Source organism: Melanerpes formicivorus, unplaced genomic scaffold (assembly GCF_026170545.1).
Source record: "Melanerpes formicivorus ecotype bairdi unplaced genomic scaffold, bMelFor1.0.p_v2 SCAF_8, whole genome shotgun sequence".
Lineage (NCBI taxonomy): Eukaryota > Metazoa > Chordata > Aves > Piciformes > Picidae > Melanerpes > Melanerpes formicivorus.
In genome coordinates this window covers 27,618,234-27,646,032 of record NW_027142360.1, presented here as the reverse complement: position 1 = coordinate 27,646,032, position 27,799 = coordinate 27,618,234, and the positions used below count along the sequence as shown (strand labels likewise).

The 27,799-nt window shown below is 55.1% G+C and overlaps 1 protein-coding gene across 5 annotated transcripts; it reads left to right on the top strand.

Moving 5' to 3' along the window:
* The first annotated feature begins 162 nt into the window (after positions 1-162).
* Positions 163-27,780, top strand: CEP83 (centrosomal protein 83). 5 transcript variants are annotated; one of them, XM_068142841.1, is made up of 16 exons: positions 163-193; positions 6,778-7,015; positions 7,893-8,043; positions 9,331-9,423; positions 10,362-10,493; positions 12,094-12,345; positions 14,071-14,202; positions 18,789-18,903; positions 20,467-20,611; positions 20,744-20,893; positions 21,890-21,965; positions 23,045-23,202; positions 24,235-24,364; positions 25,195-25,298; positions 26,478-26,649; positions 27,312-27,780. In XM_068142841.1, the coding sequence occupies exons 2-16, from the start codon at positions 6,867-6,869 to the stop codon at positions 27,471-27,473; spliced, it is 2,121 nt and encodes a 706-aa protein (XP_067998942.1). In that variant the 5' UTR covers positions 163-193; positions 6,778-6,866; the 3' UTR covers positions 27,474-27,780. The 5 variants fall into 5 exon arrangements, with proteins under 5 accessions (XP_067998942.1, XP_067998940.1, XP_067998943.1 ...); XM_068142839.1 differs by lacking the exon at positions 163-193 and adding an exon at positions 250-399; XM_068142842.1 differs by lacking the exons at positions 163-193; positions 12,094-12,345 and adding an exon at positions 252-399.
* Positions 27,781-27,799: the final 19 nt, after the last annotated feature.

The following is a 27,799-nucleotide window of genomic DNA, read 5'->3' as shown; positions in this document are numbered from 1 at the left end:
GCGCCGCGCGCGCGCGCCCGGGCGGGGCCAGGGGGGCGGGGCGGGGCCAGGGGGGCGGGGCGGGGCCAGAGGGAGCCGTCGCGCGTCCGTCGCCCTGGCAACGACGCCCGTCGCGTCCCGTCCCGCCCCGCCCCGCGGCGGCGGCGCTCCCAGCATGCTCCGCGGCGCGGGGCCCGGGCGGCGGCGGCGGGAGGTGAGCGCCATTTTTGAACTGCTGCAGCCGCGGCCGGCTGCTGCGTACCGCCCGCGGGCCTGGGCACACGGTGCTGCTGGCGGGGGCTTCCTCCTTGCGCTTTCATCGGGAGAGGCCCTGCGGCCTTTGCCTTGGTGCCGCCCGCCTCGCCCTCCCCCCCTAGGCCGTTACTTACCGAGCAGGGCGGCGCAGGGCTGGGCAAAGAGGTCAGCAGCTCGTTCCAGGGAGCGGTCGTGGTTTGGTTGGTGTCCTGCGTGGTGGTAACAGCCTGCTGGGGTCTTCCTTTCAGTGTCTGGAGAAGGCCGATGGGCAGCTGGGGAGGGACTGCTCAGGAGGGGCTGTGGGGGCAGGGCCGGGGGCAGCGGTTTGGAACTGGAGCAGGGCAGAGCTGGGCTGGACACCAGGAGGGAGCTCTGCACTGTGAGCTGGGCTGGAGGTCAGGAGGGAGCTCTGCACTGTGAGCTGGGCTGGAGGTCAGGAGGGAGCTCTGCACTGTGAGCTGGGCTGGAGGTCAGGAGGGAGCTCTGCACTGTGAGCTGGGCTGGACACCAGGAGGGAGCTCTGCACTGTGAGCTGGGTTGGACACCAGGAGGGAGCTCTGCACTGTGAGCTGGGCTGGACACCAGGAGGGAGCTCTGCACTGTGAGCTGGGCTGGACACCAGGAGGGAGCTCTGCACTGTGAGCTGGGCTGGACACCAGGAGGGAGCTCTGCACTGTGAGCTGGGTTGGACACCAGGAGGGAGCTCTGCACTGTGAGCTGGGCTGGACACCAGGAGGGAGCTCTGCACTGTGAGCTGGGCTGGACACCAGGAGGGAGCTCTGCACTGTGAGCTGGGCTGGACACCAGGAGGGAGCTCTGCACTGTGAGCTGGGTTGGACACCAGGAGGGAGCTCTGCACTGTGAGCTGGGCTGGACACCAGGAGGGAGCTCTGCACTGTGAGCTGGGCTGGACACCAGGAGGGAGCTCTGCACTGTGAGCTGGGTTGGACACCAGGAGGGAGCTCTGCACTGTGAGCTGGGCTGGACACCAGGAGGGAGCTCTGCACTGTGAGCTGGGTTGGACACCAGGAGGGAGCTCTGCAGAGCATACAGGACAGAAGCAGAGCAGCTGAGGTTGAGCACAGCTAGGTGTAGCAGCTGCAGCACCCGTGCAGAACCTCTGTTTGCCCAGCAGCCTCTGGCAGTCTGACTTAGCAGTGCCTGGCTCAAGCAAGGGCAATTAGTCCTGAGTTGAGGCATAACCTTCTTGGGTGCTTTTCACCTCATGACCAACCTGATCCCTAGTGCAGGACAGGGGTTGGAAGAGTGATGCTGAAATGATGTTTGATTGATTGTTTTGTGCTCTGAACAGAGTTGTGGAGGGAGCAACAGCAGTGTAAACGAGATTGATGCCTCCTGTGATGTGGAATCATTGAGGTTGGAGAAGGCCTCAGAGATTTTCTACCCACCACCTCCATGACCACAAGGCCATGTCCCAGAGTGCCACATCTGCTCGTTCTTTACACACCTGCAGGGGTGGTGACTCCACCACAGCCCTGTGCAGCCTGTTCCAATGTCTCAGCCGTCTGCAGGAGCCATGCAGACGTGGTCCAAGCTCTCTGCCCTTAGCCATGCATGGCCATTAAGTGTTTGTTTTCACTGGGTGCTCTGCAGGGATGCTTGAGCTGAGCTTCCTATAATAAAGGTTTTCATGCTCCTCTCTAATGATTTCCCCCCCTCCCCTAGTATGCAAGCATTTTAGGTGCCCACTTTGGCTATTGCAGCTGCTGATGGTGGACTGTGGGCTGTTAGAGTAAGGAATGTGCTCTCTTGTTTCTCAGATTAGATGTATTTTGGGGGTTTTTATTCTCTTAATTTTCCTGGGAGTCTGATTTGTGGGTGTGTTGCACAGTCATTTAGGGCAGGGTTTGTTTCACTTCACTTTGCCTGTCTAAAAGCCAGGTGTCTAGTCCAAGGCTGTGACTCTGTGACTGTCTGAGCTCATGGTGTGACAGCCCTCTGCTCCTGAAAGCAGAAAGCCTTGCTCCTTGCTCTCCTGTTTGCTTGGCTCTTTGTTCCTTCCTCCCAGCAGTACCAGCTGCCTGCTTCCACTGCTGGTGTAGCTTGCTGGATTTTTCCATCAGCTAGTGTGACTCACTGGCCCCACAGAGCAGCCATTGAGCCTCCTCAGCTTATTTAGGAGTCCTGGCTGCTTGAGTTCAGCCAGTTCATGGAAGGGGCTGATGAATGACAACTGCAGGAATGGGGGTGAAGAAAGGAGGAGTGGAACCTCCCCTCCCTGCTGACAGTGAGCTCTTGTGTGGGGTCGCACTTTGCCACTCGTCCATTCTCTCAGTCCTACTGTGGGCTCTTGAGCAGGGATGAGAAGGGGTAGTGTTTGGAGAGCCACTTCTGTGAGGCTGTGCTGCTTTTGCCTGCCTCACTTATTCCTCCAGGCAAATAGTTTATTGTTTCACAAGATCTTGGCTGATTCAGTTGGAGAGAAAAAACCCCAAACAATTAAAACAAAGAAGAGCACATAAAGGGGTCTGGAGCCTGAGAGAAGCAGGCAATGGATTGTGTGGAACAGCTGTTTGGCTCTCCACACCCTGGACTGGCCGCTTCAGAGCTTGAGCAGAACGTGGCAGGAGGCTGAATGCTGTTGCATGCTTCATCAGTAGTTGCAGAGCTACCTTCATTCCATCATCTGTCAGCAACCTCTTCAAGTGAATGATCATCTCATGTGCTCTAAGTGTGGCTGTGGCACGTAGAGCAGGGCCCTGAGTGAGTTACTGCTGTCACCCAGCTGAATCACCAGGGCATGCAGCAGTCTTGTGATTTGGCTGTGCCAGGAAGGCTGTTGTAAAGTAAAAACTACAGCAGGTAGCACAAATGAAGGCAATAAAGAGAAGTGTACTGATGTGTGTGAAACTCACCTGGGGGCCTCCCTGGGGGATCTGCTGCAGGTGATCCTGCCCTGGACTGGATGAGCTGTCAAGGTCCCTTCCAGCCCCTGAAATTCTGTGATCCTCCACTGTCTCTAATTGCAACTGTTCTTAGCATCAAAACCAAACTGAACCACACTAACAAACCAAAGAAAACAGCTGGTGACAGAAAAGAAGCCCTTCGGGGATCTTTAGTTGTAAGGAAGAGAGAGAGAGGTGAAGGAGGCTTCTGGGCAGTGCTCCTCTCTGTCTGAAAACAAGCAGTTGGAGAAGAAAAGCAAACCAAAGGTGCTTCCTGGAAATGGCATTGAGTTCCTCCACTCACCTGGCTCTGCTGCAGTAGACATTGCCATTTCAGCTCCTGTGTGTGCAGGGCCCAGGCCCCAGCACTCTGCAGCAGCCCCTCGGGGTGTGTGCGCCTGCACAGAAGCACCTTAACATTTCCTAGCATGAGTGTGGGGCACCTGGCACAGGTCTGAAGTTCTGTAAGGCGATACAAGCTGTGGTTCCATGATTCTGAGTGTGTTGGTGGAGAAGCAGTTCTGCAGAGGATGTGCTTTTGTTTCGTTGGAGCATGTTTTATGGCTTGCAGCTCACAGATGTGCTCTGCATCTTGAGCAGGTCTGCCAAGGGGAGGAAAAGCTTGGAACTAGTGTTCTTTTAAAGCATTTCTCAAACATGATGGCTGTGCTCTTGTGTAGTTTGGAACATTATTTAAGGTCTGTGCCTTGGCTCTGAGCAGGCAGCATCAGTCAGTAGCAGCAGAATAAATGCTTGGTGGTATACTTAGAATTTGTAGCCCTGAACCATGCTGAGTGCTGAGAGAGCACTGCCAGCAATGATTTTATGACTTGAGAGGACAAACCAACCGTTTTGCATCCGTAAGAATGTGAGTGAGTGAAGTGTTACTGGCTGCTGTGAGTGGCTTCAAGGAAGGCGCTCTCGGGAGGCGAAGGATTCTGAGCGGTTGTTGCAGTTCCTTTCGTTGGTGTCCCCCGGGGTGTAATTCAGGCACTGGCCGCTAGGTGTCGCCGCAAGCCAAAGGTTCCGCTCCTGCCCTGCCAGCCGCTGGGTTTCGCAGCCTGGAACGGTGGTTGCGGAGCTGCATTTCCCCCGCCCTGTCCTTGCCCTGATTCCTTTCCCCTCATATCTCCGTGCAGATGGATGGAGTGTCTTGCTGTGTGGTTTGCACACGGAGAGTTGTGAGGAGAGAATGTTCAGGCAGCAGCTTGGAGCTGGGAGAGCAAAGGGGCGTGTTCCCCTTGATCTGCTGTAGGGTTTGGGGTGGCTTTGGCTTGAGATCTGTTATGCCACTTCAGAAATGCTCCTTCCTCAAGTGAGCTGTGGGAATCAGGCCTGACATCAAATCCTGTCTTCCTAATTCAGAGCTTTGCCTTAGAGTTTGATAATTACATTTGGTGTCTCCAGCTTTGCCAGCAGAGGCCTGAGACAGAAGCAGCCAGCTGGTGCTTCAGCTGGTTTCAGTGGTGCCATTGGGAGTTTGTCAGCTCTCCTCATACAGATGTGGATTTAGCACTTGATAAACATCTCTGTATGTGGAAATTGCTGCTGTCCTTTGTACCTCAGTAACCACCAAAATGCAGGAGTGACAGATACTGTATTGATCAGAAGGTTCTTCAGAACCTGTGCTGTTACTGCTTGAGATTGTTGTGCATACAAACAAGAGAGACACTGGGGAGAGCATTCTCCTTTTCATGTCTTTCCCCTTGTTCCCAGCAAGCTGGCTAAAACCCAATACAAAGCTGCTGTTGTTGCTTTGCCTGTACTGGTGGTGCAGTTCTGGCAGATTTTCTGCCAACCATTCCCAGCTTTAGAGATGGAGGAAGGAAAAAGGGGAAAGGCAACTTAAACCTACAACTAGAGAGGTGATTCTGCCACTTGGCTCTGTTAAGACCTCATCTACAGCAGTGCAGTCAGCTCTGGAGCCCTCAGCACAGGAAGGACATGGGCCTGATGGAATGGGTCCAGAGGAGGCCACAAAGATGACAGGGGAACTGGAGCACCTCTGCTGTGAGGACAAGCTGGGGGTGTTCAGCCTGGAGAAGAGAAGGCTCTGGGGAGACCTAGCAGCAGCCTGCCAGTACCTTGAGAGGCTACAAGAAGGCTGCAGAGGGACTGTTTGCAGAGGCCTGCAGGGACAGGACCGGGGGCCATGGCTTGAAATGAGAGCAGAGCAGATAGAGATTGGATGTGAGGAGCAAGTTCTGCAGCAGAAGGGTGGTGGGACACTGGAATGAGTTGCCCAGGGAGGGGGTTGAAGCCTCATCCCTGGAGATGTTCAAGGTGAGGCTGGAGCAGCCTCTGGGCAACCTGATCTAGTTGAGGATGGCCCTGCTGACTGCAGGGGGGTTGGACTGGATGAGCTCTGGGGATCCCTTCCAAGCCAGCCCATTCCATGATTCTATGACTTTGCCAGCACTGCTCTGTTGGAGTGAGATGGGCCCTGGCATACAGCATCCATTTTCCTCTATGGCAGGCAGGTTGTCATCTTGCTGAGCCCTCAGGGGTTTGTAAAGCCAAATGCTAGGTGTTTAAGGCAGGTCCATGAAAAATGGAGTCTGAGCTAGATCCATGGATGGTGTAAGGAGAGCAGTGGTAGAAAGCATCCTGCACTCAGCTGCATAGGCAGAGGAGGTGAGGTCTGGGCAGTGGGGCTGGAGGTTAACCTTTGGGCTTTGAGTTTTCTTTGCACCGTGTTACACGCTGGGTGCTGCAGCGACAGAGTTCTCAGCCATCCCCCCACCTGTGCCAAAACCCAAATCAATGGTTTGGAAGCTTTGGAACTTCCCCAAAGTGTAGGCAGCCCACCCTGCCCCAGATGCTTTAGAGCTGTCAGCAGTGATCAGCCTAATAATCTGCTTCTAGTACCAAGAAGAGCTCCCGAGGCACACTTCCTCATCTCTCAGCATCTGCTGATGTGCAGCTTTCTCACACCAGCCTGATGCTGTCACATTTAGCAAAGGCCTTTCTGGAAAGGTCACAAGAAACCACGAGATCAGATTTGAAAAGGAGGAAGTGACACAGCTTGGTGATAAACTTCAGGGCTGAACTGTGAGCAGAGATCTTCCAGGCTGTCCGTGAAAGGCCTCGGTAGGGATTCAGCAGGGGGAATTGTCTGCTCTTCTTCCAGCTGGAGTGGTGTCTATTGAGCAGCACATCTTGCTAGGCTGGCCTGAGAGAGCAAGACTCTGATGAGGAGTTAAAGCTCTGCATGTCTGATGTCTGAGGCCTCTGCCTGACCTCTGGTTATCGAGCCATTATTAGGGCACGAGTAGCGCCACACTGATCCTCAGTCTGCAGCATAAGCAAGAGCAACACTTCCTGTGCTCACCTCTCAGACAGAAGGGCCTGTGCTTTTTGGGGTGTTGTGGTGGCTCAAATAACCTCCATGCTGCAGTTCAGTCTGTCTCCCTGGAAGGGCTGCTGCTAATGAGCAGACATGAGTTGTCCTTGCAGTGGAGGTGGAGTCATCACCACCTAAACCCCTGGGGAATCAAAACTGGAAAGGGAGCAAATCAGTTCTAAGCTATGGGCAGCAGAGCTAGGAGCCTTCTGCACCAAAGGCAGGAGCAGTGTGTGAGGTCTTTGAGCTGGGAATGTGCTTGACTGCTAACTCCATGTCCTTGTCTTTGCTCAGGTGCTCTTCTGGGACATCAGCAGAAAAAGTGGATGGCACTGGAGATTAGAAGTTCATCTTGACTTTGTCCTCTCCATGCTCCTCATGAAATGCAGGCTTCAGGCAGCTTCCTTCCCCCTGTGCTTGGGAGCTATGACACAGGCAGCTGGGTGCAGCTGCAGAAGCTGCTGGCTGATGAGAAGATGCGATGTGATACCCACAAAGCCAACTATCAGACTGTGAAGGCACAGCTCCTGAGGTGGGCTCACTCAAACAGGTTTCTTCTGGAGCTGCCTGAAGGTGAAGCTAGATGTTAGGTGGGAGGGATTGGTCTGTGTGTGAGAGAGAGAGGTATTTCTGTAGCTGAGCACAGATTGAGCACTCTTCATATCAGAGCAGAAACAATTCCCAAGGCAACAGTTCCAGAGACCTGAAGGCTTGACAGGAGGTGCAGCCCATGCAACAGCAGTGCCACAGCACAACACACTGCAGCCTCATCTTCAGCACCCTCACTGCATGGGGCACTAATTGCTGAGTAGGGGAAGAAGAGACTTCTCCTCATGGCCACAGAGGCTGCTTTGGCTCCCCTCTCTAGGGGTCATCTTTCAGAGACCCCTGCCACCCTTTCAGGGGGAGGGGATGGCTTGGGATGGCAGGCACACCAGTGATGGGCAGGGGTGGCTGTGCCAGGCCAGCAGCTGCCTGGACAAGAGGAAGTGGCCTCAATCTGTGCCAGGAGAGGTTTGGGTTGGACACTAGGAAAAACTTCTCCCCCCAAAGGGTTGTCAAGCCCTGAAAGAGGCTGCCCAGAGAAATGGTGGAGTCACCATCCCTGGAGAGATTTCAAAGCCATGTAGGTGTGGTGCTAAGGGACATGTTTTAGTGGTGACCTGGCAGGGCTGGCTTAATGGCTGGACTGGATGGTCTCAAAGGCCTCTGGGCCCATGTTCCCACTGGAGGCATTCCTGCCATTCTTCTGATGCATGTGAATAGGAGATCCCTTTGCAGAATGCTACAGGCAGAGGATGCTAATCACTTGGTATTTGTATGTTTGCTTCTGCATGTGGAGTTTTTTGAGCTCTGAGGTTGAATTTGAGAGGGTAAATACCAAGTGAGTGCAGATTTTTATCTTGCAGTTTGCAGGATGAGTACAGAAGGTCTCAGGATGAGCTGGAGAGGCTGCAGGCTGAAAGGCAGACTGAACGTGACAGCTTCCAGCTACGCCTCACTGACTGTCAGGAGAAGTTGCTGGGCAAAACACAAGAGGTGGAAACACTGAAGATGCAGGTGGGATAGCTTCCTGGCAACACTTCCTGTGGATTTTAATCCATGCATCTATTTCTCTTTGTGTGCCCTGGAGATACCAAGTTAGAGTCATAGAACTGTCAGGGCTGGAAGGGAGCTCAAGGCTCAGCCAGCTCCAACCCCCTGCCATGGGCAGGGACACCTCACACCACAGCAGGTTGCTCACAGCCACCTCCAGCCTGGCTGCAAACACCTCCAGGCAGGAGGCTTCCACCACCTCCCTGGGCAACCTGTGCCAGGCTCTCACCACCCTCCTGGGGAACAACTTCTTCCTCACATCCAACCTGAATCTCCCCACTTCTAGTTTTGCTCCATCCCCCCCAGTCCTATCCCTCCCTGACACCCTTAAAGGTTCCTCCCCAGCTTTCCTGGAGCCCCCTGCAGATACTGGAAGGTCACAATTAGGTCTTCTTGGAGCTTTTTCCTCTCCAGACTGAACAGCCCCAACTCCCTCAGTCTGTCCTCACAGCAGAGCAGCTCCAGCCCTCTGCTCATCCTTGTGGCCCTGCTCTGGACACCTTCCAGCACCTCCAGATCTTTCTTGTAGTAGGGGCTCCAGAACTGGACACAGTGCTCCAGGTGGTCTCTGGAGTTCTTTCAGGCCCCTTCCAGCCCAAACCATTCTATCAATCTATTGTTGTAAGCCCCCTGCCATGGGCAGGGACACCTCACACCCCAGCAGGTTGCTCACAGCCACCTCCAGCCTGGCTGCAAACACCTCCGACCCTAACAGTTCTATGATCCTAATAGCACACAGCATGGAGCTCACAGCATGGAGCTCAAAGCAGGGACTCTCTCCTGGCCTTAGCTTTATTGCACACCTGTATCTGCTAGAGAACATCTTGCTGATGTGTGTTACCAGGCCTGGGGTAGGTGCTGCTCCTTTGGGTTCTCTGGGGTCACCTCACCTAATGGGCAGTTGGTTTCCAACCTCTCGATTCTTCATTCCTTGCACAAGGCCACTCTCCTCCACCCCCCCAGAGAGGTGCCTCTCTTGGCAGTTCCATTCCTTCTGCCAGCAAATACTGACACTTCAACTGCTGGTTATCTGCCCAGAGTGTGACCTGCTCATGGCCAGGGTGGAGGCTTGTGGGTTTGGCTGGTGGTGTGTTGCTCTGTAACCGCCGTTACCAACTGTGTACAAAACCAGAGAAAACGAAGCAGGATTCCTAAAGTCATAATGGAGAGGACTGACTCCTGGTAGTTTTTCCTAGCACAGCAGAAATAACTGAGTGGGACTAACTGTTTGTGATGCCTTTCTGCCTTAAGGTACTAACCCCTCAAAAACTGGAGCTGTTGAGAGCACAGATTCAGCAGGAGGTGGAGTCCCCGCTGGCTGAGCGGTACCGGAAGCTGGAAAGTGTAAGTGATAAGTGCTGAGGGTCTGAGTCCCCTGGAGGAGTCATCACCACCTAAACCCCTGGGGAATCAAAACTGGAAAGGGAGCAAATCATGGAATGGTCAGGCTTGGAAGGGAGCTCAGGGATTATCTAGGTGCAGCCCCCCTGCCATGGGCAGGGACACCTCACACCACAGCAGGTTGCTCACAGCCACCTCCAGCCTGGCTGCAAACACCTCCAGGGATGAGGCTTCCACCACCTCCCTGGGCAGCCTGTGCCAGGCTCTCACCACCCTCCTGGGGAACAACTTCTTCCTCACAGCCAATCTCAGTCTCCCCACTTCTAGTTCTGCTCCATCCCCCCCAGTCCTATCCCTCCCTGACACCCTCTGAAGTCCCTCCCCAGCTTTCCTGGAGCCCCCTGCAGATCCTGGGAGGCCACAAGAAGGTCTCCTCAGAACCTCCCAGACTGAGCAGCCCTAACTCCCTCAGGCTGTCTCCATAGCAGAGCAGCTCCAGCCCTCTGCTCATCCTTGTGGCCCTGCTCTGGACACCTTCCAGCACCTCCAGATCTTTCTTGTCCTCCTGGCTCCAGAACTGGACACAGAGCTCCAGGTGGGGTCTCAGCAGAGGGAATAGTCACCTCCCTCACCCTGCTGGCCATGCTTCTCTTGCTGCAGCCCAGGCTCTGCTTGGCTCTCTGGTCTGCAGGTGCTCACTGCTGGCTCCTGCTGAGCTTCTCCTCCCCAAGTCCTTTTCTTCAGGGCTGCTCTCAAGCCACCAGGAATGCCCACAGTGTAGCCCGGGCAGTGCATGGTGAAGGGAAGCAAGAGGGATTTGGATTGGTAAATGCAATTCTGAGCTGCTAGGAACATCACATGAAGGAAATACATCTGCAGAGGTCTGAGAGTGCTAGTTTGGGTTGGGTTTTTGCATTGCTTGTTTGTTTGTCCTGGCTCAGGAGGTGGAGAAGTACAGGACAGAGTACAACAGGCTGCGCTATGAGCACACCTTGCTGAAGTCGGAGTTTGCACACCGGAGCCAAGAGCACGCGCGGCTCCTGGAGGAGAAGGAAACCAAACACAAGGCTGAGGTACACAGAATGCTCCAGCAGCTTCAAATGGGTCTGGTGCCAGAGCTGCTTGAGCCTTGTGCAGATGTTGTCCTGGCTGGCCTGTCAGTTTGACACCCTTCCACAGCAGGGTCTTTGTTCCCCTTCCCTTCCGAGGCGCTTTGACGCCGCAGCCTGGAGCTGTCTCCGTGGCTTGGTTCAGCGGCGTGGTGCAGCACCATTTGCTCAGTGAGAATAGACTTGCCTCCTGACAAATGACAGCCAGCCTCTAGCTTCACTGAATGCTTTGAGTCACAGCTGTGATGGCATGTGAGACATGAAGCTAATCTGAAATTAATAAGTTATCTGAGCAGCTGATGCAAGTTCAGACTGGAAACGCCTGCTCTGGCAGCTAGTCCAAGAGGAAGGCAGCAGGAGATGTTGTGGATGCCAGGCAGGGGTACCTTTGGCAGCTGGGCTGGCTTGTGACAGAGGTGGCCAAAAGGATGCTGAAACCTTTGCTACCTTTCTGCCAGGTGCATTACCTCTGCAATACACCACTGATGGATCTTCTGTGCCTTGGAAGCACAGCTCACTCAATTGCCAGGCTGCTTCTCTCTTCTCCAGCTGCAGCAGTGGTGGTGGCTGCTGCCTCTGCCATTTGCATACTCATTCAAGTGTTTGTCTGGGAGCATGTATCCTAGGATGTCAGGCTGCAATGTATGAGGCCAAACTTGGGATACAAACCAAAGCCATCTTCCCTTTCAAAACCAACCCAAATGTGCAGATGCACTGCATTCAGAGCAGAACAGTTGTCCTCCCTGGAGCTAAACCCACATGCTGCTTTGCAGCCTGCCTCTCCTGTGGCCGCCTTGACTTTGTGCTAGTCCTGCAGCTAATTAGCACAGTTCCAGAGAAGGAAAATACCTTGAGCCCAGGGCACAATGTGATCTAGTTTCTCCTTCTTAGAGCTTTTTCAACCTTCTGTGCTATGTAGCACAGGGAGGCTACAAAACCACCCAGATTCCTCAGTGGTGGCTCAGGCATGTCCTGCAGTAAGTGTTTGCATATCCTCATAGCAGGGATGTGAAGAGCTTTTCTGCAGACATGGACTGCTTCCTCAGCTCCACTCTGACCCTGCTCTGCCTTAGCTCCAAACCATTCCCCCTGGGCCTGGCTCCAGACCCCCTCAGCAAAACTCCCTCTGCAGCCTTCCTGTAGCTTCCCCTCAGGAGCTGAAAGGCAGCTCTAAGGTTCCCCAGGGTGTTCCCCAGGGTCTTCTCCAGGCTGCACAGCCCCAGCTCCCTCAGCCTGTGCTCAGGGCAGAGCTGCCCCAGCCCTGGGAGCATCCTTGTGGCCTCCTCTGGGCTCTCTCCAGCAGCTCTGTGTCCTTCTCCTGCTGGGGACCCCAGAGCTGGAGGCAGGGTTGGAGGTGGGGGTCTTACAACTGGAGCAACAAACTGCCTTGAGGGCTGGAAGAATGCTCTGTTGCTTTGCCTGCTCTAAGCACAGAAGTGTGAATGTCATCTCTTACTGTTTTAGCTGCACACTGCTCTTGTCTGAGTTGTCCAGTGCTGTGGCTGCTGCTGCCTGCCAGCTACCCGCTGTAAAAGCTTTGCTTTCCCTGCTGCACCCCTCTCAGATTGCCAGGCTGGATGGGGACAAAGAGGAGCTCCACAAGCAGCTGCTTAGTGTTGATCCCACGAGGGACAGCAAACGTGTGGAGGCCCTCTCCAGAGAAAAGGCACAGCTCTGTCAGAGGCTGAAAAGCTTGGAGGCAGAAGTGGCAGAGCTGAGAGCAGAGAGAGACTGCTGTGGAGTGCAAGCAGAGAGCGTGCAGAGAGCGCAGCTGCGGCAGCTCGCCGAGGTGCAGGCTGTGGCGAGGTCTCTGGAGGTAAGGCTCAGCTTCGTTTCCTTCTTGACTCTGCTTTCACTCTGCCTCTCTGTAGGCTGTACTGAGACTGATGCCTGGCCTGGTGAAGCTGCCTCTGAGGTCTCTGATCACTTTGCCATGGGCCCCACCAATTGCTTTGGAACCTGAGGTGTGCAAGTCCAAACTTGCACGCTGGCTGTTGTGTCCTGGCAGCTCAGCTTCAGCAAGATGCAGAGCTCACCTCTGGGTGGGCTCCTTTCCAGCCAGGGGAGTGCCATCCCTGATGCAGCCAGAGGATAGGCCTGGCAGCACCTCCCCCTTGGAACTGGGTGGTTGACACAGTGCCAGCAGTTCTGTGACAGGACCCTTGAAGCTCTTGTCCCACATGGCAGACAATGCTCCCCAGTTTCCTTGCAGGGTCTCAGAGTGCTCTTGGCTGGAAGGCACCTCCAGAGGTCACCTGGTCCAACCCCCTCTGCACTCAGCAGGGACATCCTCAGCTAGATCAGTGCATCCTTTCCTTCTCTGCCATCTTCCTTCTTGCTTACCTCTGCTTTCTCCAGCACTTTCAACACGTTGCTGCACCTGTTCAGTCCTTGGCTGCTGCTCTCCCTTAAGGAACCTTTGGTATTTGTGGTCTGCTGTGTGTTTCCCAGGGCTCCACTGTGTTCCTGACCCGTGGTCTGCAGTCCTGCTGTCCATTCCTGCTGTCTCTCTAGGTGCAATGAGCCTTTCCTTGCAGGCTTCTCACAGGGTTGCAGCATACAGAGAGAGTTTGCTTTCCTCTCTGCTGCTGCTCTGCATGGCTGTGTTACAGAGTGCTCTGAGCACAGCTTGCCAAGAGGGGTTCTGTCAGATTCTTAATTTAGAGGGGAAAAAAAAGGAAGTCCTGATGGAAATAGATCAGCTCAGAAAAAGGGAGGAGAAATTGCAGTTAGGTTATCTTTTGGATACTCAGTGAAGCCCAGGGGCTTGACTCTGCAACACTACAATTGCATGGCATTTCCTCCCCAGCATCTTCATCCTTCAGTTAGTGTCAGCACCTTCCTGAGTAGGCACCTGCAGTCACACTGGTGCTCACAGCAGTCATTTACTGGCAGGAATATCCCCTCTGCCTCTTGTGAAGTGTGATCCTGTGCAGGCAGCTGAGTAAAAGCAGTTGTGACTTTGGATTCAAGGCCCTCCTTGTATTGGAGCTCACTGTTGAGCAGAGATAAACATTTCTGCCTTGGGTAAGATGGTGAAGGGGAGAAGGTAAGCTGAGAGACTTGGGCTTGTTCAGCCTGGAGAAGATAAGGCTCCAGGGAGGCCTTAGAGCAGCCTTGGGTACTTACAGGGGGCCTGCAGGAGGGCTGGGGAAGGGCTCTGTCAGGGGCTGGAGTGACAGGACAGGGGGTAATGGTTTCAAAAGCAAGAGGCTTGAGTTAGATTAGATGTGAGGAGGACACTGCAACAGGCTGCTCAGAGAAATTGTGGAGGCCTCCTCCCTGGAAGTGGTCAAGGGCAGGTTAGATGAAGCTTTGAGCAATGAGGTCTAGAGGGAGGTGTCCCTGCCTGTGGCAGGCAGGGTTGGGTTAGACAATCCTGAAGGATCCCTCCAACCCAAACCACTCTCTGGTTCTTTGGTATTGTGATGTACCCTCAAGAGTCAGGGACACCTGAAAGCTCAGATCAGTTGAGCCTCTCAAGGGAACAGCAGGAGGCAGCCTTTGTCCAGCACTCTTACCCACATGTCCTTCACTGAAGGCAGAGAAGAGGTCTGCTGAGCTCCAGATGGATCGGCTGGAGAAGGAGCTGCAGGGCAGCCACGAGCAAAACATCCTCCTGACCAGCAAGCTCCACAAGGCTGAGCGAGAAGTCAGTGCCTTGGCTGCTCAGGTAAGTGCTTCAGCCTGCTGGAAACACACACAGCCTGCTGGAAACACACACAGCCTGCTGGAAACACACACAGCCTGCTGGAAACACACACAGCCTGCTGGAAGCACAGCCTGCTGGAAGCACAGCCTGCTGACCCTGCTCTCTTGCAGGCTTTCTGTTTGTCCTTCATGTCAAATCAGAGAGCAGAACCTCCTCTGCTGGGAGACAGATTTGGATTTCCCCCATTCTCAGTTGGCAGCTCTGGGAGAGGTGACTTGGGGTGGGCTGGGGGGATGTTTATTGTGAAATACCTTCAAACCTTGAGGTTATGCTCTCCTGAGTCCATTCTTTCCCTTGCTTTCTGGGCAGGCTTGAAGCAGTGTCAAGCTCTCAGTGCCCCTGAGAGCAGCCAGCTCTACCTGATGGGAACAGGCATTGCTCTGTGAACAGCAGGGTGTGAAGGGCAGTGTGGCTTTAAATGGAAATCTCAATTCAGATCTGGGTTCATGTGGTTGTTGTTTAATGGAGCTTTTGGCCACCTTCAAATTGTCCTGTGGATGGGCTGTGTGGGCTGCATGGAATCACCTGTGGGGATCTGGGTTCCAGGAGCAGCAGGTCCAGTTAGCATAACATTTGTGTTGGGCTAGTGCCAGCAGAGCCTGCACAGAAACATCTCTGTGCAGCACTGCAGCTGCCATAAGAGGTTCAACAAGTCCAAGTGCAAGGGCCTGCAGCTGGGCTGGGACAACCCCAGGCACCAGTCCAGGCTGGGTGCAGAGTGGGTTGGGAGCAGCCCTGGAGAAAGAGCCTTGGGGGTGCTGGGTGCTGAGCAGCTCCCCAGGAGCCAGCAGTGCCTCCTGCAGCCCTCAGGCAGCTGTGTGCTGGGCTGCAGCCAGAGCAGGGTGGGCAGAGGGCAGCAGAGGGGATCCTGCCCCTGGGCTCTGCTCAGACCTCACCTCCAACCCTGCCTCCAGCTCTGGGGTCCCAGCAGGAGAAGGACACAGAGCTGCTGGGGAGAGCCCAGAGGAGGCCACAGAGATGCTCCAAGGGCTGGAGCAGCTCTGCCCTGAGCACAGGCTGAGGGAGCTGGGGCTGTGCAGCCTGCAGAGGAGAAGGCTCCAGGGGCACCTCAGAGCTGCTGCCAGCACCTGAAGGGATCCTGCAGGAAGGCTGCAGAGAGACTTTTGCTGAGGGGGTCTGGAGCCAGGCCCAGGGGGAATGGTTTGGAGCTGAGGCAGAGCAGGGTCAGAGTGGAGCTGAGGCAGAAGTTGTTCAGCAGGAGGCTGCTGAGCCTCTGGCCCAGGCTGCCCAGGGAGGCTGTGGCTGCCTCCTGCCTGGGGGTGTTGAGGGCCAGGCTGGATGAGGCCCTGAGCAGCTGAGTGTAGCTGAGAGCTGTCCCTGGGCATGGAGGGGAGGCTGGAGCTAAGCTCTGAGCTCCCTCCCAGCCTGAGCCACTCTGTGATTCTAGGATCATTTTAGGTGGGTCATGGTCTTGCCACATGTCTGAGTGTCTTACTTGTGGGGTTTGAACCAGATCTTAGAAGTCTCCTTCTGTGTTTGTCTCTTTCCTTTGTTATGAGATCTTTAAGGCATTCCTAGAGCAGTAAGAAGGCAAAAGCAGGTTGCAATTCAGAGGGAAGCTGAAAGTGCTTAGGAAACGACTCAGTGCTGAGGAGTTGAGCAGCATGGAGTTAGTCTGGCTGCAGGGTTTGCAGGCACTCAGCTGCTCAAAGCTGGCAGATCCTTTATGCAGCTTCACAGATGATCATTTGAGCAAACACAGAGGAAGGGAACCCCAGGAAACTCTCTTCTCTTGCAGAGTGCTCCATTGCCTTATGCAAATTGGAGTCAGAATCCTGCTCCTAATGAAATAGTTACTTGGGTAAATATTAGCTCTCTGCTCTCTCTTATTTCCTTCCTTCTGGAGAGAATATTGGGTCATAAAATGTAGATGTGCTGCCAGAGGTGATAAATCTCCTGTGTTTTCTTACCTTAAGAGGCTTAAGTTAGTTCTGAACTGCCTGTAGAGCTCCAGCAACCTTGGGCTTGTTTGTCTAGCTGAGTGCAGAATTACTTTGAGCTCTCTATTGACTTAAAGCCATCCTGTGTTTCTCAGTCCCCTTTCCAAAACAGCCTTGGCACCTGGTCTGTGTGGGCACAGCTCTTCACATTGTCACAACAGGCATCAAGAAAGCTACAACACAGAAACAAAGCTTCTACCTCTGCTGTGCTTGCTCTTTAGCAACCTCAGGTTGAGCTGCAGGCAGGCTTGGGAGGGCACATTTTGGTCCTTAAGCCAAACAAGTTCAAAGGTGCTGGAAGAACAGGGAGGAGCTTGAGCAGGATTGAAAGCCAGGGTGTCCAGAGAGGGGCAACCAAGCTGGGGAAGGGTCTGGAGGACAGGGCTGGGGAGGAGCAGCTGAGGGCCCTGGGGGTGTTCAGTGTGAAGGGGAGGCTGAGGGAGAGCTCCTTGCTCTCTACAGCTCCCTGAGAGGAGGCTGCAGCGAGGGGGGAGGTTGGGCTCTGCTCCCCAGTCTCAGGTGCTAGAAGGAGAGGAAATGGCCTGAGACTGTGCCAGGGGAGGCTGAGGTTGGAGAGGAGGAAAAATGTCTTTGGTGCCAGAGTGGTCAGGGCCTGGCAGAGGCTGCCCAGGGAGGTGGTGGTGGAGTCCCCAGCCCTGGAGGGGTTCCAGCCCCCTGTGGCCATGGCACTTGTGGCCATAGTTTAGTGGCTGTGGTGGTGCTGAGTGGTTTTGAATCAATTATCTCTCAGAATCTACAGAGGATTGTTACACTCCCTCCTGCTTGTATCAGCTGCTGGTCTCTGCTCTCCTCTAAGGTAGGAGGAGATGAGAAAGTTCAGTGGTGTTTCTTGAGGGGGGGAAAGCAGAAACTCATCTCTGTACTACCCTCCCCCCTTCTGCACCCACTCACACTTACCCCTGGGCACAGCTGCTTGGACTCCTGATTTTGTGCCTCAAAAGAGCCACCTTAAATCTTTCCTTGTTGCTCTGAAGCGTTCTCAGCTGAGCATTTGAGCAGCCAAAGGCAGGGTGCAGTGCCTGTGTCACTCTTAACCTTTAGCACTGGCACATAGCAGCAGGCAGTGATTACACCTGGCATGGTGAATGGATTGCCAGTCTAAGCTCTCTCCTCCAGAGAGCTCCTTCTCATTGACCATGTAATTACTGCTTGCCAAGGCCTAAACTAGCAAGGGTCCCAGACCAGCAGCAGTTGTCTTGGATTTGATGGGCTAAAACTCCCTCTTTGATGAGACCATTTGGTGCCTGTGTCAAAGCTGCAGAGACAGATTCAGGATGGAGTTTGAAGTAGTGTAGCACTGCAGGACTAATTCATTTTGGGGTCTACTTAGAGGCCCCCTGAACAGTCCAGGAGGTCAGGAAGGCTGTAAGTAGGTAGTTCACAGGTTGATAGAATGGGTTGGGTTGGAAGGGACCTCCAAGCTCAGCCAGTTCCACCCCCTGCCACGGGCAGGGACACCTCCACCAGCCCAGCTTGCTCAAGGTCTCACCCAGCCTGGCCTTCAACACCTCCAGGGAGGGGACAGCCACAACCTCCCTAGCCACCAAGTGGAAGCAAGTGGAGATCTGGGTTTGCAGAGCCCTGGTTTGTTTTCCTTAGGGAGATGAAGTTTGTTTTGACTCGACTTGGAGGGGCTCTTGAGTCAGAAGTGAGGCATGTGTGAGCTGACACGCTAGTGCTGGAGGAGCGAGGCAGCAGTGTCCTGTGCAGCTTGGCTCAGTGTCAGAGCAGGCTCTCTCCAATCAGTCTGTTCAGAAACACCCCAGTCCTTGGAGGCCTGCTTGCAGAATGTGCAATGTTTACTCAGAACCCACTGTTCACACACAGCCCTGTGCACCTCTGCATGTGTCACCAAGGCTGCTTAAAAGAGCAGCTGCCCTGCACTGCTGTGTGTAACTGCCCAGCTGAAGTGACCTGAGGGGAGACTGCCACTGGGGATCAGGGAGAAGCTCTGTGCAGTGGGGCTGGGGAGACACTGCCACAGGCTGCCCAGGGAGGCTGTGGCTGTGCCCTCCCTGGAGGTGTTCAGGGCCAGGCTGGATGAGGCCCTGAGCAGCCTGGGCTGGTGGGAGGGTCCCTGCCCGTGGGAGGGGGTTGGAGCTGGCTGAGCTTTGGGGTCCCTTCCAACCCAACCAGTCTGTGATTGTATGACCTGCATGGCAGTGGCCAGACAGCTCCTGCAGCAGGTGCTGTGTGCCAGCCCTTCAGCAAAGGAATCTCTGAGCCCTGCATTCCAAGGTGACTGACAACTCATTCAGCTCCTAATGTCATACTCAGAGTGTGCCTTGAGGAGTCAATGCAGATCCCTACCAGCACTGACTGGGATGTGGGCATCAGCTCAGCCAACAGCTTTAGTGTTAGTGTCTGTGTAGTGCCCACTCCAGGTTGGCTCCACCAGTGGATGTTGAGGGAAGCAGTGGAGGGAAAACATCCTTGAAGTGTGTTTGAAGGCAGCAGGGTCTGTGATTGTTTGGCAGGTTTTCTTGCTTGCAGAGCATCACTTGAAGAGCTGGGAATGTTTCTGTATCTCTGGTAGCTGATTTGGGTTTTTCCCCTCATTCACAGGTAGAAGAGCTCAAACATTCACATAAGCTGGAAGTAACCAATGTCAGGCTGGAGGCAGCAAGAACAAAGAGCGAGGTAGAAAGAGAGAGAAACAAGCTTCAGAGTGAAGTGGATGGTAAATGTGCAATTAATGTCACACAACCTGCTTTGTAACTTCTAATTAGACTGCCACAATTATGTTTCCCTCAGACATCTCCCCAGCAACCCTCAGCTCCTTCCTCTGCCGTGGGTCACAGATGTGACAGTTCATTTTGTAGCTGAAAGGAGTGTGCTGTTTGCCTTGGGCTGCCAGGGTGGGGAGAAGAGTTACAGAGCAGCTCTGCATCTGTGTGAATGAGTGGCTCTGTGACACAGCCTGAGCAGAACCTGCCTCAGATCCTCTGCTTCCTGGGCTGCTTTTGTCTGAGCATGCCAAATGCCAGAGGCTCTCACCTGAGTCAGAGTCTCTCAGCTCTCTCCCTGAAACGGGAAGGTGCTCAAGCAGGACAGGGACCTGCAGCAGAGTCCAGCACAGGGCTGCTAAGTGCTGAGGGGATCTCAACCTCTCTCTTGTGGGGAGAGGCTGAGAGCTGGGGCTGGTTAGCCTGGAGCAGAGCAGCCTGAGAGGGATCTGATCAGTGCCTACAAATATCGAAGGGGTGGGTGTCAGGGAGATGGGGCCAGGTTCATAGTGGTTCCCCCTTTCCTCCTTGCTTTCCCTCCCCCTTCCCTCCCTGCTTTCCCTCCCCCTTCCCTCCCTGCTTTCCCTCCCCCTTCCCCCCCTGCTTTCCCTCCCCCTTCCCCCCCTGCTTTCCCTCCCCCTTCCCCCCCTGCTTTCCCTCCCCCTTCCCTCCCTGCTTTCCCTCCCCCTTCCCTCCCTGCTTTCCCTCCCCCTTCCCTCCCTGCTTTCCCTCCCCCTTCCCTCCCTGCTTTCCCTCCCCCTTCCCTCCCTGCTTTCCCTCCCCCTTCCCTCCCTGCTTTCCCTCCCCCTTCCCTCCCTGCTTTCCCTCCCCCTTCCCTCCCTGCTTTCCCTCCCCCTTCCCTCCCTGCTTTCCCTCCCCCTTCCCTCCCTGCTTTCCCTCCCCCTTCCCTCCTTGCTTTGCTTTCCCTCCCCCTTTCCCCCCTGCTTTCCCTCCCCCTTTCCTCCCTGCTTTCCCTCCCCCTTTCCTCCCTGCTTTCCCTCCCCCTTCCCTCCTTGCTTTGCTTTCCCTCCCCCTTTCCCCCCTGCTTTCCCTCCCCCTTTCCCCCCTGCTTTCCCTCCCCCTTTCCTCCCTGCTTTCCCTCCCCCTTTCCTCCCTGCTTTCCCTCCCCCTTTCCCCCCTGCTTTCCCTCCCCCTTTCCCCCCTGCTTTCCCTCCCCCTTTCCCCCCTGCTTTCCCTCCCCCTTTCCTCCCTGCTTTCCCTCCCCCTTTCCCCCCTGCTTTCCCTCCCCCTTTCCTCCCTGCTTTCCCTCCCCCTTTCCTCCCTGCTTTCCCTCCCCCTTTCCTCCCTGCTTTCCCTCCCCCTTTCCTCCCTGCTTTCCCTCCCCCTTCCCTCCCTGCTTTCCCTCCCCCTTCCCTCCCTGCTTTCCCTCCCCCTTCCCTCCTGTCTCTCCCTGCACATTAATAGTGGTGTCTCTCTCCTGTCCCCAGTGTCCAAGGCCATGTGAACCCTTCCCTCCCCAGGCTGCTCTGACTGTGCCTTTTCTGCCTGTGCTGCAGGGCTGCTGTCAGACAGGGAGGCTCTGCAGGCCGCTCTGCAGCGCCACAAGGAGCTGGCAGTGGAGAAGGATCGGGAGCTGGTTCGCAAGGTGCAGGCTGCCAAGGAGGAGCTGCTGGGTCAGCTTGCAGGCCTGCAGGATGAGAAGTATGTCTGCTGCTTCCCTGCTCAGCTGCCCAGAGCTGAGGGCTCTGACTCACTCTCAAGAGTGTCACTCCTCACAAGGACTCGCTGGTGGCATCTCGTCATGTCTTGTGTGCTTGTTGACTGATGTCCCAGGTTGGAACTGGAGAACAGATTGGCTGACCTGGAGAAGGTGATCCTGGAACAAGATGGCTGGAGGCAGTCTGAAAAGGATCAGTATGAAGAGAAGCTGCGAGCTCTGCAGGGGGCAGAGGAGTCCAGCAGGAAGGAGCTGCAGCGCCTGCGGTAGTGTGGCCCTGCTGACCTGCAGGGTTCCCACCCCCAGCCCCCCCCAGCTCCCTTGCAGCAGTCACTGTTCTCAGGCACACAAACACTCACTGTGGGCAGCTGAACAGAACTGTCTTTGGGCTGTGCACAACCACACACAGAGGACACTGGGCTGGAAGGGACCCTCAGAGGTCATCTTGTCCAAGTGACCTGCAGGTGGTTCTGACTAGAGCAGGTTGTTCAGGGCTCCATCAAGTGTGACCTTGAATGGCTGCAGCAGTGGGCTCTCAACCACATCCCTGGCTACCTGCAGCAGTATTTCACCACTCTCATTCTCAAGAACTTCCTCCTAATGTCCAACTTAAATCTGCCTTACTCCAGTTTCAAACCATTGTCCCTCTGCCCATCACCACAGGGCCATCTAAACAGGCCCTCCCCAGTGAGGCCAGAGGAGGCCACAGAGATGCTCCAAGGGCTGGAGCAGCTCTGCCCTGAGCACAGGCTGAGGGAGCTGGGGCTGTGCAGCCTGCAGAGGAGAAGGCTCTGGGGAGACCTCAGAGCTGCCTTCCAATAGCTAAAGGAATCCTGCAGGAAGGCTGCAGAGAGACTCTTTGTGAGGGTGTCTGGGGACAGCCAGGGGGGGAATGGTTTGAAGCTGAGGCAGGGTTAGAGGAAGAAGTTGTTCAGCAGGAGGCTGCTGAGCCTCTGGCCCAGGCTGCCCAGGGAGGCTGTGGCTGCCTCCTGCCTGGGGGTGTTGAGGGCCAGGCTGGATGAGGCCCTGAGCAGCTGAGTGTAGCTGAGAGGTGTCCCTGGGCATGGAGGGGAGGCTGGAGCTGAGCTCTGAGCTCCCTTCCAGCCTGAGCCCCTCTGGGAGTGACAACATGTTTTCAAACCATTGTTTAGCAAAATCCTCACTGCCCCTTCCAGTCTGCAGCCTGCTCTGCTGCCAGGCTGATCTCTTCTGACATCTCTGTTTTCATGAGGTAAAGACTAAGACTCCTTCTGCAATTTTAGATCAAAAATTCAACAGCAAACTCTTCAGACCAAGGAGCTGGAAGAAAAGAGCCATGAAAATGCTGATCTGAAGCAGGTAAGGGCTGACTGCATTGTGACCCTGCCAGTTACCAGGGGCAGGCACTGAGGGTCAGGCTGAGTTTTCCAGGCTTCTCCCCCTCCCCTCCCTGAGGGGCAGAATGCACACCTACAGCAGCTGTTGGAAAGCTGAGCTGTGTAGAAAGCACTTCTGCTTTCCTGGGCCCTGTGTAAATGGATGACAGCTCTGCTCCATGTGCCCTGTGGCTACCAGGGATGGCCAAGCTGGATGTGTACAGACTGCTACAGTGAACATGGTTCTGCACTGTTTAACTGCAGAGTCAGTTTCCATGGAGACTTATAAACTGTTTCTGGGCAGTGCTTTGCATTTACTCTGCATCTCTCAGCTGAGGTTCTTCAAGTGCTTCACAGATGTTTCCTAAATGAGTAAACTGGTTTCAAGAGGTGTGTTTCTGCTGCAGAGTGAAGTGGTGGCAGGCTTGAAAAGAAAACCTCCTGCTTTTAACCCTGCTCAGCCTTGGTGCTCTGTAGTGAGTAAGAACATAGCTGTGCATCAAGGCAGGCTGCAGGCCTGCAAGGGAGTGTATCTGGGGGTGTTTCCCTCCAACAGTCAGCAATTGGGGAGTCTTGAGTGGGAGGAGGAGGAGGAAAGGGAAACCATCCTTTTAATGTGCTGGCTGCAGAGGTTGGACTTCGCAGGCTCTGTCCCTGTGGTGCAATGTGTGGTGTCCTGCTGGCTGCAATGCACTGAGTGCCAGAGGAGGGAAGGGTCTGGGCAGCTCCACAGCCCTGCTGCTCAGTGGTGGCTGGTGCTCTACTTCTGTTCAGCCCTGGGGCTTACTGTTGGGTTTCTTAAGCTCTGGGGGGGACTCTTCAATGCCTGTAGACTCCTGCCTCCCCTTCTCTCATCTGAACTACAGTAGAAAACCTTTGTCTAGTGCTGATCTACTGCAGAGCTTCTGGAGAAGCTGTTGAGTAAGGAGGAAAGGCAGAAACAAGCAGGGTTCAGGCAAGGCTGCTGCAGCCAGTTGGTGCCTGCCTCTTGCTCTCTCTATCAGAACTAATTGAGAGTTGTCTGCATGCTTTCTGAAATGGAAAATCCTTCTTCTCTTGCAGCAGATTGATGCCATGCAGCTCCAGCTTGCCTCACTTTCCCAGGCAGAAAATGACTTGCTGGAGTCGAATCAGAAGCTGAAGGAAACAATAGAGAGACTAACCCAAGAATGTCAGTATGCAAGGACTCAGGCAGAGAAAGCCCAGCTGGAAACAGAGAAGTACAGTGCTGGTTTTCTTCCTTCTGCCTTGCCTTTTCCTTCCCACACTGCCTGTAAGCCTTTCACCTGGATTAGTTAGCCAGGGCTTGTAGAGTCTGAGTGAGGTCAGAGACTCACAGTGAGCAGGAAAGAAGTGGACAGTGACAAAGAACTGGACACTTCTAACAGCCGTCTGGTCTGCAGTATGTAGGAGAGCTTGGCTTGTGGTGACTCCAAAAGCAGGAGCTTGCTTCCCCTGATGGCTGGGCCAGCTGAGTCTTGATTAGTGGAAGACACTTTGCACTGCAGTGCTGCAAACTGGGGCTAGCTTAGCCTTTAGCACTGTGTTAGCTTATGATGGAGCAGTGTTTAAGCACTCAGGGTGGCAAATAAAGCATTTAAGCATTGCACTGTGCTTGGTAAGGTGCCAGGGACTCCATAGAACTCAGAGCTCCTTCCCCCTCCCTCCCCAGCCTCCTTCCCCCTGGGTCCTTCAGCAGATACCAGGCAAACAAAAGTTGATTTGCTGTCTTCTGGTTACCAGAACTAAACCCAGTCCCTTCTCTTGGAGCAGAAGATTGTCCACGTGCCATCACAACAGGTTAATGAGTGCTAAAGGACACTGAGTCTTGTTCAGGATCAAACACTTCCCTGAAGTGTCCTTTGCTCACCCAGACTGGTCTGGGAGGAGGCCTTGAGTAATCTGTCAGGGGGGAGCTGTCCCGCAGGGAAGGCTGTGTGACATAGGTGTCTGCTGCTGTGTTCCACTCTGAATGGAGACATTTTCCATGGGATTGTGTGGATTTGGCACACTGCCAGGCCAACAAGCAGCCAGCAATTAACCCATTAATTGGATTCAGCTCTCAAGCTGCCTCCTAGCTGGACAAAGCCTGGCCCGGAGCGGTGTTAGTCACAACGGGATCGTTAGCACAGGCAGATTGGAACCAGATCCTTGTGAGCATAGCAAGGTAGGAGCTGTGCAGAGATGCTGAAGAGCCTGGAGGCACTAATCAGATGCAGAGCTCTGTCTGTGCAACCTCTGACTGTTCACAGGAGTGTGGAACAGCAGCGCCTGGAGTGGCTGGGGGAGAAGCAGCGCCTCGCGCAGCGCCTGGCGGAGCGGGAGGAGAGGCACAGCCAGATGAAGAACAAGCTGCAGCGAGCTGCTGTGGCTCAGAAGAAGGCAGGCTGACTCCTCCACCACCTCTCTTCCCCCTCTGCCCTGCCCTGCCCTGCTGAGCCCAGTCCCAGGCTCCCCGGTTCAAGGCTGGGGATGTGCCAGGGAGGGGACAGCAGAGGGCTGCAGAGATGCTGAGGGGAATGGAACAGCTCCGTGAGGGGGAAAGGGAAAGGCTGAGAGCATCGGGGCTGCTTAGCTGGGAAAAGGGCAGCCTGAGGGGGAGCTGAGCAGTGCTGATCAATACCTCAAGGGTGGGTGTCAGGAGGATGGGGCCAGGCTTTGTTCAGGGGTGCCCAGGGACAGGACAAGAGGTAACAGGCACAGCCTGGAGCATCAGAAGTTCCATCCAAGCATGAGGAGGAACTTCTTTAATGGAGGGGTGCTGCAGCCCTGGAGCAGGCTGCCCAGAGAGGTTGGGGCAGGCTCCATCTCTGGAGCCCTTCCAAAGCCACCTGGCTGTGTTCCTGGGTGACCTTTTCTTGGTGACCTGCCTTGGCATGGGGGTGGGACTGGGTGACCTCCCTTCCACCCCCTGCCACTCTGTGACTCTGTGAAGGGTTCAGCTACTTTGGCCAGGTGGAACTGGGTTTAATAGTAAGAGTTGATTTGCAGTCTGCTGTCTGGGATGGGAAAAGGTATCAGGTTCCTCAGGACAGGCATAGAAACAGGTCGAAGAGACATGGAAGAGAGCCTCTGCCCTACACAGCACCTCTTCTGAAGGGAGGAGAGTCCTGAGGGCTGTCAGGGCTTGCAACTAAACCAGGGCAGAGTAGCTTTGTCCAGGATCTCATGGAGCAAGGGTTGCTCAGCTGTTGGCAATGTTTGCTTGGCAGAGGAAGACTCTGAATGACAACAAACACAGGAGGATGCAAGAGAAACTGGACCTCTTGGAAGCCAAGATAGAGGAACTAGAGAAAGAAAATCAAGTGTTGAACAGGTAAGACACTTTGCTTTTCCTCAGCCTGGCAGCTGGGGCATGCCCAAGAGCTGACTTAGCAACAGGAAGTGTTGTGGAGGCTACTGGACTCTTGGCAGCTGCAGCCCTGGCTGACAGCATTTTCAGCACTGGAATCCCTGAGTGGAGTCTGCTTAGGGTGGGCAGCTGCAGGGTTGTCTCATCAGGAAGAAATAGAGGAAGGATCTCTGACAGATGTGGGTGCAGGAATCCCTTCAAAAGCAGGAAGTGAAAGGGACTCCAGAGTTGCAGGAGCAGTAGACTTAGCCCCCACTTTGAAAGACAAACTCACTGGGCACCTGTGGGGGGCTGGATTCAAATCACTAATGAGATGTGGCTCCTGTGGCTCACTGCTGTGAGTGCCACCAGGAGACTCAGGTTCTGCTCTGTAATACACCACAGCAGGGTGGGGGTTGGAAGGGGCCTCTGGAGATCATCCAGTCCCACCCCCCTGCCAAGGCAGGTCACCAAGAAAAGGTCACCCAGGAACACAGCCAGGTGGCTTTGGAAGGTCTGCAGAGATGGAGCCTGCCCCAACCTCTCTGGGCAGCCTGCTCCAGGGCTGCAGCACCCCTCCATTAAAGAAGTTCCTCCTCATGCTTGGATGGAACTTCTGATGCTCCAGGCTGTGCCTGTTACCTCTTGTCCTGTCCCTGGGCACCCCTGAACAAAGCCTGGCCCCATCCTCCTGACACCCACCCTTGAGGTATTGATCAGCATTGAGCAGCTCCCCCTCAGGCTGCCCTCCTCCAGGCCAAATTCTCTCATCTTTCCTCACAGAGAGATGTTCCAGTCCCCTCTCCAACTCCCTGCAGCCAGGGGGGGGTTGGTCTCCTCTCCCAGGAACCCAGCACCAGAACAAGAGGACACAGTCTCAGGCTGTGCAGGGGGAAGTTTAGGCTGGGTCTTCGAAGGAAGACCTTCCCAGGAAGAGAGATTGGCCCTTGGGATGTGCTGCCCAGGGAGGGGTGGGGTCGATGGCCCTGGAGGAGCCTGGGTGAGGCACTTAGTGCCAGGTCTGGCTGATTAGATAGGGCTGGGTGGACAGTTGGACTTGAGGGTCCTGAGGGTCTTCTCCAGCCTGGCTGATTGTGTGTGCCCCAGTGGCTGTGTGCTGGGGCAGAGCAGGGCAGCAGCAGTAAGCAGTGTCTCCCTTGGCAGGCAGCACGTGTCCTACGAGGAGCACCGGCGGCTGCAGAGGCAGCTGCAGGAGCTGCGCCGCCGGCACGACGCCTTCCGCAGCCTCATCCTCAGCCCCAGCCTGGCACCGCTCCCTGCCAGGCCAGCCTCCACCCTGCCTCCTGGGCCTGCTCTCTCCTTCCCCCTGCTTCAGGTAGGGAGGTGTGGTGAGTCCTGAACAGGGCACAGCAGAAGGACACCACAGCTGGCCTTCAGCACAGACCTCAGGTGTGAAGCAGGGAGGCTCTGAGCAGAGCAAGGAAAGCGAAGACTGCTGCTGGTGCTGCTCCCTTCCTTGCAAGAGGATGGAGGCCTTCAAAGCCAGCCAACACACTACAGGGTGTGGGAACCAGGCTGTGGTAGCCATGGTTTCCATGGTCCATACCTGGGCCTTCTCCTGAGGGGCTTTACCTGGCTCCTCCTGGGTGAAACACCAGAGTGGTGCTGTGGCACCATGGCTTCCTTAGTGACCAGCAGCATTCTTAGCACCACAGAATGGGTTGGTGGAGGTGTTGAAGGCCAGGCTGGATGAGGCCTTGAGCAGCCTGGGCTGGTGGGAGGTGTCCCTGCCCATGGCAGCAAGGGATTGGAGCTGGCTGAGCTGCCTTAAGTTCCCTTCCAACCCAACCCAGTCTGTGACTGTCAGAACAAAACCCTGAGGAGCAAGGTGCAGCACCTAAGGCAGTTTGGGCTGACGAGTTGTACTTGAAAAGCACTACCTGGAGCCAGTGCACCCATGGCTCAGCTGGGGTCCCCTGCAGGCACTGAGCAGAGTGCCCCAGAGCCACTTCTCTGTTGTTTCTGTTTCCTTTCAAGGAGGAACAGCATCAGGAAGAACTTTCTCTGCTCCGCAAGCGGCTGGAGGAGCTGGAAACCACCCAGAGACGGCAGCTGGAGGAGCTGGGAGCAGGCAGAGGGCCTGCAGCCATGGGGGCCTGCAGGGATGGGGCTGATACACAGAGTGAGGACTCCAAGTGAGATCTGCCAGCTCTCTGCTGCTGGCTTTCAGCGCTGGGCCTCCTGCAGGCTGGCCCAAGCCATGGTCCTGTGTGCTGAGCAGCAGCAGCTGGCTCCTGCAGCGGGTGCTGGGAGAGCCTGAGAGGGCACCAGAGCTGATGGTTCAGAGCCACACTCTGGCAGCTCAGCTGCAGTTTAAGAGGGGTTTTACACTAATGGAAAATTATTTGGAAGTCAGCAAGGCATTAAATGATCTCACAGCAACCCTCAGCAGACCCTGCTCAAGGCTGGGCTGTGCTGAGTCAAACCACCACTGCAATCCTGCTGTGTTTCTTTATATCTTCTTG